General features: G+C 50.5%; 1 protein-coding gene across 1 annotated transcript in view; it reads left to right on the top strand.

Annotated features, from left to right (window-relative positions):
• SUN2 (Sad1 and UNC84 domain containing 2) overlaps nucleotides 1-12,774 on the top strand; it is a gene marked incomplete in the record, with an annotated part of 201,639 nt that overhangs the window by 127,375 nt on the left and 61,490 nt on the right. Inside the window, 1 exon segment of the mRNA XM_073592532.1 lies at nucleotides 12,600-12,684. Coding sequence (XP_073448633.1) covers nucleotides 12,600-12,684 — 85 coding nt within the window.

The raw sequence follows: 12,774 nt of genomic DNA, 5'->3' as shown, positions 1-12,774 counted from the left end.
CAAGGGTTTCATCACCAAGTACTAAGGCATGTTTTGTTTGGCCATCAAATACCTATTTTACTCACTGAACTGCAACTCATTTTTATAACATTTGTATCATGTGTTTTTTTTTTCTGGATTTTTGGTTGATATTCTGTCTCTATCATTTAAAATACACCTATGATAAAAATTATAGACCCTTCATTTCTTTGTAAGTGGGCAAACTTGCAGGAGATGACATGATAATTTTCCCCACTGTATGTACTTGCAATTGTTTACTTGTGCACCTTTGCACTTTATTTTTTGGAGTTCTTTACCATTGAAATATTTACACATTATTAGTGCCCCCTCACATATATATTCACTATTCACAGTACAGGGGGTCCCCGGGTTACAAACAAGTTAGGGACTGTAGGTTTGTTCTTAAGTTGAATCTGTTTGTAAGTCGGAACAGGTAAATTTTTTAAGTGTAGCTCCAGCCCAAAAAACTATTTTTAAGCTTTTTGGCTAGCATAGGGAAGGGTTAACAGCCCTGTAACATTTGTTTTGCTGTGTGTGCCCCTGTTCAGAAGATTTCACCTTGCTTTCTGTCCCAATGACAATTGTATTTTGAAAATTTTGGGTTGTTGTGGAAACTTGGTGATAAAACATCAGTGGAGGTACCTTTTCCCCATAATAGCTCTTACAGGAGTGAATTTCCCTTCCTAGGAGTAGATATCCTCTCACTTCCTGTTTTCTCCCTCCGTTTGTAAGTAGGAGTCGTTTGTAAGTCAGATGTTTGTAACTAGGGGACCCCCTGTATAGGAACTCCTACACTATTGGGGGGCAGCTTTTATTTTGCAAATTATTATACATGTAATTTTTTTCAAGAGTATTGGCACGAGATACCCCTGCAAAAGACTTGAGACTGGCACCAGAGGTTCACCTTCCAGCAGGACAATGACCCTAAACATACAGCCAGAGCTACAATGGAATGGTTTAGATCAAAGCATATTCATGTGTTAGAATGGCCCAGTCAAAGTCCAGATCTAAATCTAATTGAGAATCTGTGGCAAGACTTGAAAAGTATTGTTCACAGACGCTCTCCATCCAATCTGAGAGAGCTTGAGCTATTTTGCAAAGAAGAATGGGCAAAAATTTCATTCTCTAGATGTGCAAAGCTGGTAGAGACATCCCCAAAAAGACTTGCAGCTGTAATTGCAGTGAAAGGTGGTTCTACAAAGTATTGACTCAAGGGTGCTGAATACAAATGCATGCCACACTTTTCAGATATGTATCATGACAAATTGTGGAAAATTTCAAGGGGTATGAATAGTTTTTCAAGGCACTGTGTAAGCCTACACATGAGCTGCCTCCACTTTGTAGGCTGAATAATTTCCAGGTAGACAGTGTGCCGTGTACAGCCACAATTTTTGCACATCAGGTCACCTGGTGCTAGAAACAAATGTGTGAAACAGCCAGATCTGCTGATTTGTGGCAGTTGTATTTTTTTTTTTTTTTTTGTATAATCTTTATTTTATTTTTCAAAATAACATACAATAAAAAGAAAAACGTAAAGAGACAATAAGTACAAGAACAAGGGAGGGTACATAGAGGGTTGGGGGCAGGCATCCGGCCACAAGTGCAAAGGGACCTAGGATACCTTCAGTAGCCAGCATCTTATGACATCATCAACTTATACCCAACAACAAAGGGGGGGCATGTATGTATTTAAACCATGGTATCAAGACCGGATTGTGTTTCCGCATACCAGAGACAACGCAGTGAGCGTTGTGCTCTTCACAACCCAAAATGAACTGGGGAGGGGAAAGGTCTTAGTATCTACTGAACTCTTATGGGTAAGTTGATATAGATGGCTCAATTGAGTCTCTGTGAATGTATGCTGCAGGTCTCTTTCCCATTCTCGTATATAGATCGGCTTACTCTGGGACTCCGCAGACTGCAACAATCCATAGAGCACAGAAATAGAGTGAGGAACGGGGTCCGCAGACTTGCATAGCTTCTCAAACGGGATCAGTGAGGATGGAGGTCGAATGGGATGGGGCAGACCTCGGATAAAGTGATGTAGTTGTCTGTAGCGCCACTCGTCCATCGGGAATCGACCAAACTGGGTGCGGAGCCAGTCCAATGAAACCAGGCCCTGCTCATGCACAAACCTTCCACACCTCATCTCCCCGTCCCCTGCCCACCTACGGAAGTAGGACAGATGCTTCCCCGGACTAAACCAGGGGAAGCCCCCTAGGGGTGTAAGCGGAGACACAGGCTGTGATAGCAGACCCTATGCATTAAGTGTATCCCACAAACAAAGCCCGAGAGGCCCCGGCATTCCCGGGGTAGCCATGGAGCGTGAGACAAGTTACGGCTGGCTAAAAATTTCTCAAGGGGAACCCAGGATTTAGTGGCAGTGTGATGGTGCCAGTCTAAAATCCTTTGCAGAGCAATCGCCTTGTAGTACCTTCTTACGGAGGGGACCCCCAACCCCCCCAGACTCTTAGGATGTTGCAGTGTGCGGAGGGCCAAGCGGGGTGTGTGTCCCTGGCAGATAAATTTCAAAAACAGACTGTTGAAGGCAGAGAAAAAAGACCTGGGAAGCGATATAGGCACCATCTGCAGGTAAAAGAGAATTCTTGGCAGTACATTCACTTTCAGGATACTGACCCGGCCCAACCATGAAAAGGTGTCGCGATCCCAGTGCAAAAGATCAGCTTTAATCGTGTTAAGTAAAGGGGCATAGTTACATGTATATAGTTGTGTGAATGTAGCAGGGAGGTAGATGCCCAGGTATTTTAAAGAGGAACTGCACCATGTGAAGGAGAATGAGGCTTGCAGTTGGGATTGCATCACAGAGGGAATAGCAAGGGGGAGGATCTCCAACTTACTATAGTTGATCTTGAAGTTAGAATGAGAATGGAATCTCCGCAACTCCGCCATAATGTTGGGGAGGGAAATCAGCAGGTCCTTGACATAAAACAGGACGTCTTCAGCATAAGCCGATAATTTATGTTTTGTCCTCCCCACCGTGAACCCCGAAATGTTAGGATTTAGCCGTATCATGTTGAGCAGTGGTTCTAGGGTGAGAGCAAATATTAGTGTGGACATGGGGCACCCCTGCCTTGTCCCGTTCCTTATGGAAAAGGGGTTAGAAAGCGTCCCATTGACCTTAACCCGGGCCTCTGGGGAGCTGTATAAAGAGCCTATCCACCTGAGCATATTGTGGCCCAAGCCCAGTCAAGACAGTACTGCCTGCAGATAGGTCCAGTCCACCCGGTCAAACGCCTTTTCGGCATCCGTGGATAGCAGAAGACAGGGAGGACTGGACCGCTGCAAGTTCACCCAGTGAATTAGTTGTATCGCTCGGTTGGAGTTATCCCTAGCCTCCCTCCCTGTTATGAAACCTGTTTGATCCGCATGAATTACCGTCGGTAGGACGGGTTTCAGTCGATTCACCAGAATTTTTGCTGATTTTAATGTCAGTGCTTAGTAACGAAATCGGTCTATAGCTGCTGGGAATGGAGGGGTCTTTCCCCTCCTTCGGGAGGACCTTAATGTGAGCCAACAGTGCCTCTTTTGGAAGGGAAGTGCCTGAGGCAAGAAGATTAAAATAAGTGCACATGCGGTCGGACAAGAGTGAGGAAAATTTGCGGTAATACGCATTAGTGAACCCATCAGGGCCAGGACTCCTTACCCTGTGGAAGGTCCTTGATTACCGACTCTATCTCCGTTACAGCTATAGACCGGTCTAGCTGTTCACTAAATCGCGTCGATAGTTGGGGGGCCAGTGCTTCCTCTAGGTATTTTGAAATGCATTCCGATTTCTGTAAGGGAGAGTGATCTGCGAGTGTAGGAGGGAGTTGGTAAAGTTGGGCATAATATTCCCTAAAGGAGTCAGTGATTTTGGAGGACAGCACCATTTGGGGTCCTGAGGTGGTTTGTAGCTTGTGGACGTGGCCGGATGCGCATTGACGTTTAAGAGCTCTAGCCAAGAGTCTCCCACATTTGTTTCCGAACTCGTAAAATTTATGAGAAACCAATCTCAATCTATCCCGTGCGCGTGTTTCCAACAGAAGAGAAAGCTTCTCTCTAAGGGACACAAGCTCCGTGTATAGGGATGGAGTCATTTGGCGTTTGTGTTTAAGTTCTGTGGCTCATAGCTGGGCCAAGAGGGACTGAAGTTTCCCAGTGCGTGCCTTTTTCAACCTGGATCCCTGGGTGATTAGCTCCCTCTGGACCACAGCTTTATGGCCCTCCCACACGGATGCCATCCCCGTCGCCCCATCACGTTTTCATTAAAGTAAATGGAAATAGTGTCTGAAACCTGCTTCTGAGCTACTGCGTCATCTAACAGGTTTTCGTTTAAGCGCCACGTCCACTGGCGGGTATCGGAAGATGGAGGGGCTAGGGAGACGGAGATGGGTGGTAATCGTAATTGATCCAATCAACGCACTGGAGAGCGACTTCATAAAACCCCGATCGGCCAATAGATCTATGCGCGTGTACACGTCGTGAGTTGCAGAGTAGTAGCTGAAGTCCTTTGTGGTGGGATGGAGCATTCTCCAGCAGTCAACCAGATAATGGGTGTGCAATGATTTACGAAAATGTTTAAGAAATGCGAACGAGTGTGTGGAGCACCCGGAGGAGGTGTCCATCTGTGGGTAGGGACAGACATTAAAGTCCCCACCGACCACCAGCTGCCCCTCGCGAAATGCGGAAAGGGAATCTAGTAGCTTGTCCAGGAACGCCAGTTGCCTGGTGGTTGGTGATAGAGCGCCACGAGGGTCAGCCTGCGACTGAACAGAGTGCCTTTCAGAAAGACAAATCTACCGTCGGGATCCGCATAGTGGTCCAGGGGGATGAATGGGCAGTGTTTATGTATCGCAACCGCCACTCCACCTGATTTAGGCCGGGGTGAATTGCTGAGATACCATTGGTTGTATAAGTGTGTCGGAAGGCGGGGAACCGAGTCAGTCCTGAAATGAGTTTTCTACAAGAGTAAAATGTGTGCACCAAGTCTCTTTGTCTCAAGCCACAACTTACTGCTTTTAGATGGGGAGCTCAGGCCACGGACGTTGTACAATTCGGTCAGGTGAGTAAATATTCCTAAAGTCGACGTTGCAAGGTCCACCTCATGGCCAGCTGGCCCAATAAGGTGCAAGTGGTCCACGCACCATGGATGTCCTCGTCCAAGGAGGGTAACTTCCAAGAGTTCACCTATGGGGGGTAAATGGAGCGGCATCAAGCAAAAACCCATCAAAAAGGGGGGGCCCCGCTCCAATCAATGAGCACTTCCATAGTTTGGATGTGCGTTCAGATGATCTGCAGCAGCAATAGCAATCCTGAAAACTAAGGCGAAAATTAGGAAAAATGTGGGAAAGGGGAGGGCAGAGTCATCAGGCACTAGAACAGTCATTCGGCGTACAGTTGAGGAAGAGGGAGGCTCCCGTTCAGCAGAGGCAGTGGGGTCTGCTCGTGGCTTGTTATGGCGTCTGTGACGTGCTTGTTGCCAAGGTTCAGGGCGCATTAATGCTGGGACTCCTGGGGAAGAATGCCACTCTGGGATGTCCATCTTGGGGAGGCCAAGGCGGGCAAGAAAATGGGGAAGATCCGACTTGTTCCTTAAAGTAACCTACTGACCTCCTTTAGTAACAGAAAGGCTGAAGAGAAATCCCCAGCGGTAGATCAGGTGAGCATCTTGTAAAACTTCCAGCAATGTTTTAAGGGCCCTGCGTTGCATCAGCGTGTGTCTGGATAACTCCGGCAATAGGGACAGCTTAGCTCCATCAAAGTCCACATGGCGGACCCCCCTGACATGATACATGATACGTTCCTTCAGGGTGTACCTGTGCAGCTTACAGATGATGTCTCGGGGCTTGTCATGATCATCAGAGGGAGGCCTGAGGGCCCTGTGAGCTCAACCGATCTCTATGCGATCAGGTGCTTCTTTGCCCAATATCTGTGTGAACACTCCCTGAAGTGTAGGTATTATGTCTCTGGGTCTGTCAGGAGAATTAGTAGACCAGACTGTGTGGACTGCACAGAGATAACCCAAAACGCATGTAAAGTGAATAATGATATTTATTAAGATAGATGATAAATAAGAAAATACAAACAGTGCGCAACCAACCCAACAAACCTACCAACAACAATAATATATACAGCAAGGGGCAGTACCAGAATCACAGATGTCAGCCAGGCCAGGGTCATACACGGCAGGACAAGGGATATTCCAGAAGCGTAAACGTTATCCAAGCCAAGGTCATACACAGGAAGATCAGTAAATGAGGGAAAGGGAACCAACAGGACAGAGAGGGGATGGATCGGGCTGAAGGGTACAGGAACACAGAAGGGACCGGGTCAGGATAAGCTTGGTAACAAGGTCGGAAGCAGGCTCTGGATCGGTAAACAGGCAAACAAGGTCAGGGCTAAAGGAGAGAGATACCAAGGCAAGAATGTGAGGGCTTGCCGGGTATTTATGGGACTGACAATAATTGTCTTCATGTAACACCTGAGCGCAGGGAGTGTTGTCTGCTCCATACTGCCAGGATCCATCCGCTGGTGGACGTCAGTACTGCGGCCAAAAGATGAAATAACACCAGCAGGGAAAGATTCCCCTGACAGTTCCAAACTGCCAGGAGACACCTGCTGGTGGACCCCAGTACTGCACGCCAAATGATATATTTTACCAGCGGACGGACCCTTTCTTGGCAGTACCCCCCCTCAAAGGAGCGGCCTCCGGACGCTCCAACTAGAAGTAATTGTCCAAAGTTAATGGCCTCACACTGAACAAAGTCAGACTGGGCATCGGGTACTTCAAACCGGACAGCGGGCACATCACAGCAGACAGCGGGCATATCACAGCAGACAGCGGGCATATCACAGCGGGCATATCACAGCAGACAGCGGGCATATCACAGCAGACAGCGGGCACATCACAGCAGACAGCGGGCACATCACACCAGAGGGCAGCAGGCTCTGGTTCGTCGAGCTGGGCAGCAGGCTCTGGTTCGTCGAGCTGGGCAGCAGGCTCTGGTTCGTCGAGCTGGGCAGCAGGCTCTGGTTCGTCGAGCTGGGCAGCAGGCTCTGGTTCGTCGAGCTGGGCAGCAGGCTCTGGTTCGTCGAGCTGGGCAGCAGGCTCTGGTTCGTCGAGCTGGGCAGCAGGCTCTGGTTCGTCGAGCTGGGCAGCAGGCTCTGGGTCGTCGAGCTGGGCAGCAGGCTCTGGGTCGTCGAGCTGGGCAGCAGGCTCTGGGTCGTCGAGCTGGGCAGCAGGCTCTGGGTCGTCGAGCTGGGCAGCAGGCTCTGGGTCGTCGAGCTGGGCAGCAGGCTCTGGGTCGTCGAGCTGGGCAGCAGGCTCTGGGTCGTCGAGCTGGGCAACAGGCTCCGGGTCGTCGAGCTGGGCAGTAGGCTCCGGGTCTTCGAGCTGGGCAGCAGGCTCTGGAACATTAGGCCAAACAGTGAGCACCGTAAAGGCAGGCTGGATCACAGGCATCGGCTCAGCAAGCTGGGTAATGGGCCCCGGCCCAGTGGGCTGGGTAACGGTCCCCGGCTCAGCGAGCTGGACACCGGGCACTGGTTCGGCAAGCTGAATAATGGGTACTGGCTTAACAGGCCAGGTGACGGACTTCGGTTTGGCAGACTAACGGGCACCGGTTCAGCAGACTGGGTAACGGGCACCAGTTCAGCAGACTGGGTAACGGGCACCAGTTCAACAGACTGGGTAACGGGCACCGGTTCAACAGACTGGGTAACGGGCACCGGTTCAACAGACTGGGTAACGGACACCGGTTCAACAGGCTGAGACACGGGCACCGAAACTTCAGGCTGAGACACGGGCACCGAAACTTCAAGCAGAGACACAGGCACCGAAACTTCAGGCTGAGACACCAATATCACGACATCAGGCTGGAAGGCAGGCAATGAGACATCAGGCTGAAAAGCGGGCACATCAGGCTGAAAAGCGGGCACATCAGGCTGAAAAGCGGGCACCAAGACATCAGACCGGGCAGCAGGTACTGGAACTTCAGGCTGGGCAGCAGACACAGGCGCTGGCACATCAGGCAGAACAGCAGGTACTGGCACAACAGGCTGAACAACAGGTACATCAGACTGGACAGTAGTCACTGGAGCGTCAGACAGGAACATGGACACTGGGGTTTCAGGCTGAGCAGCAGGCACTGGGACCTCAAACTGGGCAGCGGGCACAGGCATTGGCACAACAGGCTGAGTAGCAGACACTGGCACATCAGGCTGGGCAGCAGACAGGAACACATCAGGCTGGGCAGCGGAAAGCGGACACATCAGACCGGAAAGCGGACACATCAGACCGGAAAGCGGACACATCAGGCTGGAAAGCGGGCACATCGGACTGGAAAGCGGGCACCAAGACATCAGACCGGGCAGCAGGTACTGGAACTTCAGGCTGGGCAGCAGACACAGGCGCTGGCACATCAGGCAGAACAGCAGGTACTGGCACAACAGGCTGAACAACAGGTACATCAGACTGGACAGTAGTCACTGGAGCGTCAGACAGGAACATGGACACTGGGGTTTCAGGCTGAGCAGCAGGCACTGGGACCTCAAACTGGGCAGCGGGCACAGGCATTGGCACAACAGGCTGAGTAGCAGACACTGGCACATCAGGCTGGGCAGCAGACAGGAACACATCAGGCTGGGCAGCGGAAAGCGGACACATCAGACCGGAAAGCGGACACATCAGACCGGAAAGCGGACACATCAGGCTGGAAAGCGGGCACATCGGACTGGAAAGCGGGCACCGAGACATCAGACCGGGCAGCAGGTACTGGAACTTCAGACTGGGCAGCAGACACAGGCGCTGGCACATCGGGCAGAACAGCGGGTGCTGGCATAACAGGCTGAACAACAGGTACATCGGACTGGACAGTAGTCAGTAAAGTGTCAGACTGGAACATGGGCACTGGGATGTCAGGCTGAGCAGCAGGCACTGGGACCTCAAACTGGGCAGCGGGCACAGGCATTGGCACAACAGGCTGAGTAGCAGACACTGGCACATCAGGCTGGGCAGCGGACAGGAACACATCAGGCTGGGCAGCAGACAGAGAATCATCAGACTGGGAAGCCGGCACATCAAACTGGAACACTGGCAGCAAAACTTTAGGCTGGAACATGGACACAAGGTCATCAGACCAGTCAGCAGGCACTGGGACGTCAGACTGGGTAGCAGGCACTGGGACGTCAGACTGGGCAGCAGGCACTGGGAAGCCAGACTGGGCAGCAGGCACTGGGAAGCCAGACTGGGCAGCAGGCACTGGGAAGCCAGACTGGGCAGCAGGCACTGGGACGCCAGACTGGGCAGCAGGCACTGGGACGCCAGACTGGGCAGCAGGCACTGGGACGTCAGACTGGGCAGCAGGCACTGGGACGTCAGACTGGGTAGCAGGCACTGGGACGTCAGACTGGGTAGCAGGCACTGGGACGTCAGACTGGGTAGCAGGCACTGGGACGTCAGACTGGGTAGCAGGCACTGGGACGTCAGACTGGGTAGCAGGCACTGGGACGTCAGACTGGGTAGCAGGCACGGGGACGTCAGACTTAGGTGGGTCATCAGGCTCAACTAGCGTGAAGGTAGACTGGAGCAGGTTGGTCAGTGTGGAGGTAGACTGGGTTACTGGCAGAATTGTGTGGGTTGGAAAGAACTTCCGTTTCTTTTTTGGTTTAGCCACTGTAGCTTTGTAGGTAACTGCATTGCTGTAAGAAAAAGATGTAACTGGGCAAAAGGAAGACCAGGGAATAGTGGCTGGAGGAGGGTTTTGTGGAATTGTTACAGGTGGAAGAGAAGAGGCAGGTGGATTGAAAGCAGGATAGGTGCAGTGAGTAGAAACTGGGTAATAGTACTTGGTGGGAAGCTGTGTATACTGGGCTGTAGCTGAGGTTGCCATGGGTGACGGGGAGATAGATTTTTGGGAAGGCAGGTGACTAATGGCAGGGCTAGATTGTTCTGGCTTGGCTAAATACAAGAGATCTGACCATGCCTGTAGCACAGGTCGAACAAAAGTTGGTTCACATACAGCCTGTTTAATCAGAGATTGTACTGAACAAATACAATCAGTTAACACCTGCTGGGAACAAGAGGAATAAAGTTCATAAAAAAAAAAAACGGATCATCCTCTAACAGCCATACCAGGGATTCAACTTGGCCACAATTGAAGGGGGAGAGAAGTCATCACTTCCTTCGGGCAAACATGACAGGGCTGGCTTTGCACATAACTGAATCAAAGGCTGCACATCCTCAAATAACATATGACCCTGATCTACTAGGAAATGAGCCGATCGGATCGTTTCCAGCAGCTGGTCACTGGACCAATCTTTTAACGTCTGGCGACAATATTCACTATCCTCTGCCGCTAGCAGAGAGTAATAGACAATTTCATTGAAATCCATCTTTAGCGAGCCCAGCAAACCAGGAGGATTCCTCAATGCAGCCACGTCTGGTCAGGGATGGCCTTGGTATACTGTCAGGATAATTAGTAGACCAGACTGTGTGGACTGCACAGAGATAACCCAAAACGCATGTAAAGTGAATAATGATATTTATTAAGATAAATAAGAAAATACAAACAGTGCGCAACCAACCCAACAAACCCACCGACAACAATCATATATACAGCAAGGGGCAGTACCAGAATCACAGATGTCAGCCAGGCCAGGGTCATACACGGCAGGTCAGCAGGACAAAGGATATTCCAGAAGCGTAAACGTTAGCCAAGCCAAGGTCATACACAGGAAGATCAGTAAATGAGGGACAGGGAACCAACAGGACAGAGAGGGGATGGATCGGGCTGAAGGGTACAGGAACACAGAAGGGACTGAGTCAGGATAAGCTCGGGAACAAGGTCGGATGCAGGCTCAGGATCGGTAAACAGGCAAACAAGGTCAATGCTCAAGGAGAGAGATACCAAGGCAAGCATGTGAGGGCTTGCCGGTTATTTATGGGACTGACAATAATTGTCTTCACGTAACACCTGAGCGCAGGGAGTGTTGTCTTCTCCATACTGCCAGGATCCATTCGCTGGTGGACGTCAGTACTGCGGCCAAAAGATGAAATAACACCAGCAGGGAAAGATTCCCCTGACAGTTCCAAACTGCCAGGAGACACCTGCTGGTGGACCCCAGTACTGCACGCCAAATGATATATCTTACCAGCGGACGGACCCTTTCCTGACAGGGTCCTGTAGCCTCCGGTAGGCCTCGTATGCGGATGCTAACCCTTCGGCTCTACATCATCAAGTTGGTCAAGCAAGGAATCAATACGTTGATCCTGCATTGTGCAGCGTGTCTGTAGTGCCTGTAGGGTAGGGGTGAGGTCTTCCACTGATGCTTCTAAGGCCTCTACTCTGCCTCCAATATGAGCCGTGCCAGCCTATAGATCTTCAATGTCTTTCCTGAAAGCCTTTTCCATCCGGGTCATAAAGCCCTCCAGATCAGACCAGGTGGGGAGGGCTAGAATATGGGATCGTAGGTCTCCTTCATCCAGGGCCCCCTCCATGTCCCTATGCCCAGAAAACGTGCGGGGGGGGCTCTGGAGCCAGAGGAGGAAGGCCCAGCAGGTCTTGTGTGTGGGCTATGGGGAGACCCATTGGAGACACTGCCGCTGCTCCCCTGGGTGTCATTCCGGCCTTGGCTGCTGAAGGGGCTACTCCGGGAGCCTGGTGAAGAGGGGGGGAGGAGGTGAGGAGGCAGCTGGTGCAGTGAGGGGATCAGGGACGCCGTATGTGCGGCCTGTGAGCACCCACCCGGCTCCATCTTGGATCCGGCCTCCGCCAGTAAAATATTCATCCAGGGAGCTCGAACATAGCTGCGGGGTCCTCCAGGGTGGTGGGGACTGCTTCCTCCGCGATGGCATGTCATTTGGTGGGTGTGATGAGGTGTAGCGCTGCTGCAGGTGCCTTAACAAGGAGCGGGTCAGACGGAGCTCGGCTCAAGCACATCTGCTCTCTCCCATGCCGCGGCCACGCCCCCGTGGCAGTTGTATTTTAATGACGATTGAAATAGGATGATGTTCTAAAAACTTTAGGCTGGATTTACACTGATGTGGTGTGTTTCCACAAGCATGTTAACATTTATTGTGTTAAGGCAGCCCATTTACTTTGAATGACCTGCTAGTACACTTCAATGGACATTTGACGCACGTGCACCTTGAGTGAATGGGGCAGCAACGTACCACAGTCCAATTAATTTGTTATGATAGCACGTTGTAGAACATTTGACGCACGTGCACCTTGAGTGAATGGTGCAGCAACGTACCACAGTCCAATTAATTTGTTATGATAGCACGTTGTAGAACATGCACTTTACCTCAACACAGTCCAGCCTGAAGGTAAGGGGGAGGCTTACTGTATTTGTTAATGATTTCCAGACCACACTAAAGAAATTAAATACTGTGATGGGTTAAACTAAATTATAAGTCACAATGCTGACATTTACAGTAGATTCCGGTTCCCTCTTGCAGGAGATGCAAATCTGACACGATCAGCATGAGAGAATTAATACAGCTTGTTGAATTTACTTCAGTTCTCCTTTCTTTGATTAAAGGTACAACACTTTCTATGTACCCCTTCCATAACTTGTAGCATTTTCATTGTTTTTAGGAGGTGTATGAGATTGTAAATCGTGCCCTCCAGAGATATAGTGAAGACCGAATTGGTTTGGTGGATTATGCCCTGGAATCTTCAGGTTGGTTTGTCTTCATTTGCCCGACATAAAGATGAGCCCGCAAAAACTGAAATGTGTGTTATTGATTTTTTTTTTTTTTCATCTTATATA

Source organism: Aquarana catesbeiana, linkage group LG07 (genome assembly GCF_042186555.1).
Source record: "Aquarana catesbeiana isolate 2022-GZ linkage group LG07, ASM4218655v1, whole genome shotgun sequence".
Taxonomy (NCBI): Eukaryota; Metazoa; Chordata; class Amphibia; order Anura; family Ranidae; genus Aquarana; species Aquarana catesbeiana.
This window is presented reverse-complemented; position numbering and strand designations above follow the sequence as displayed.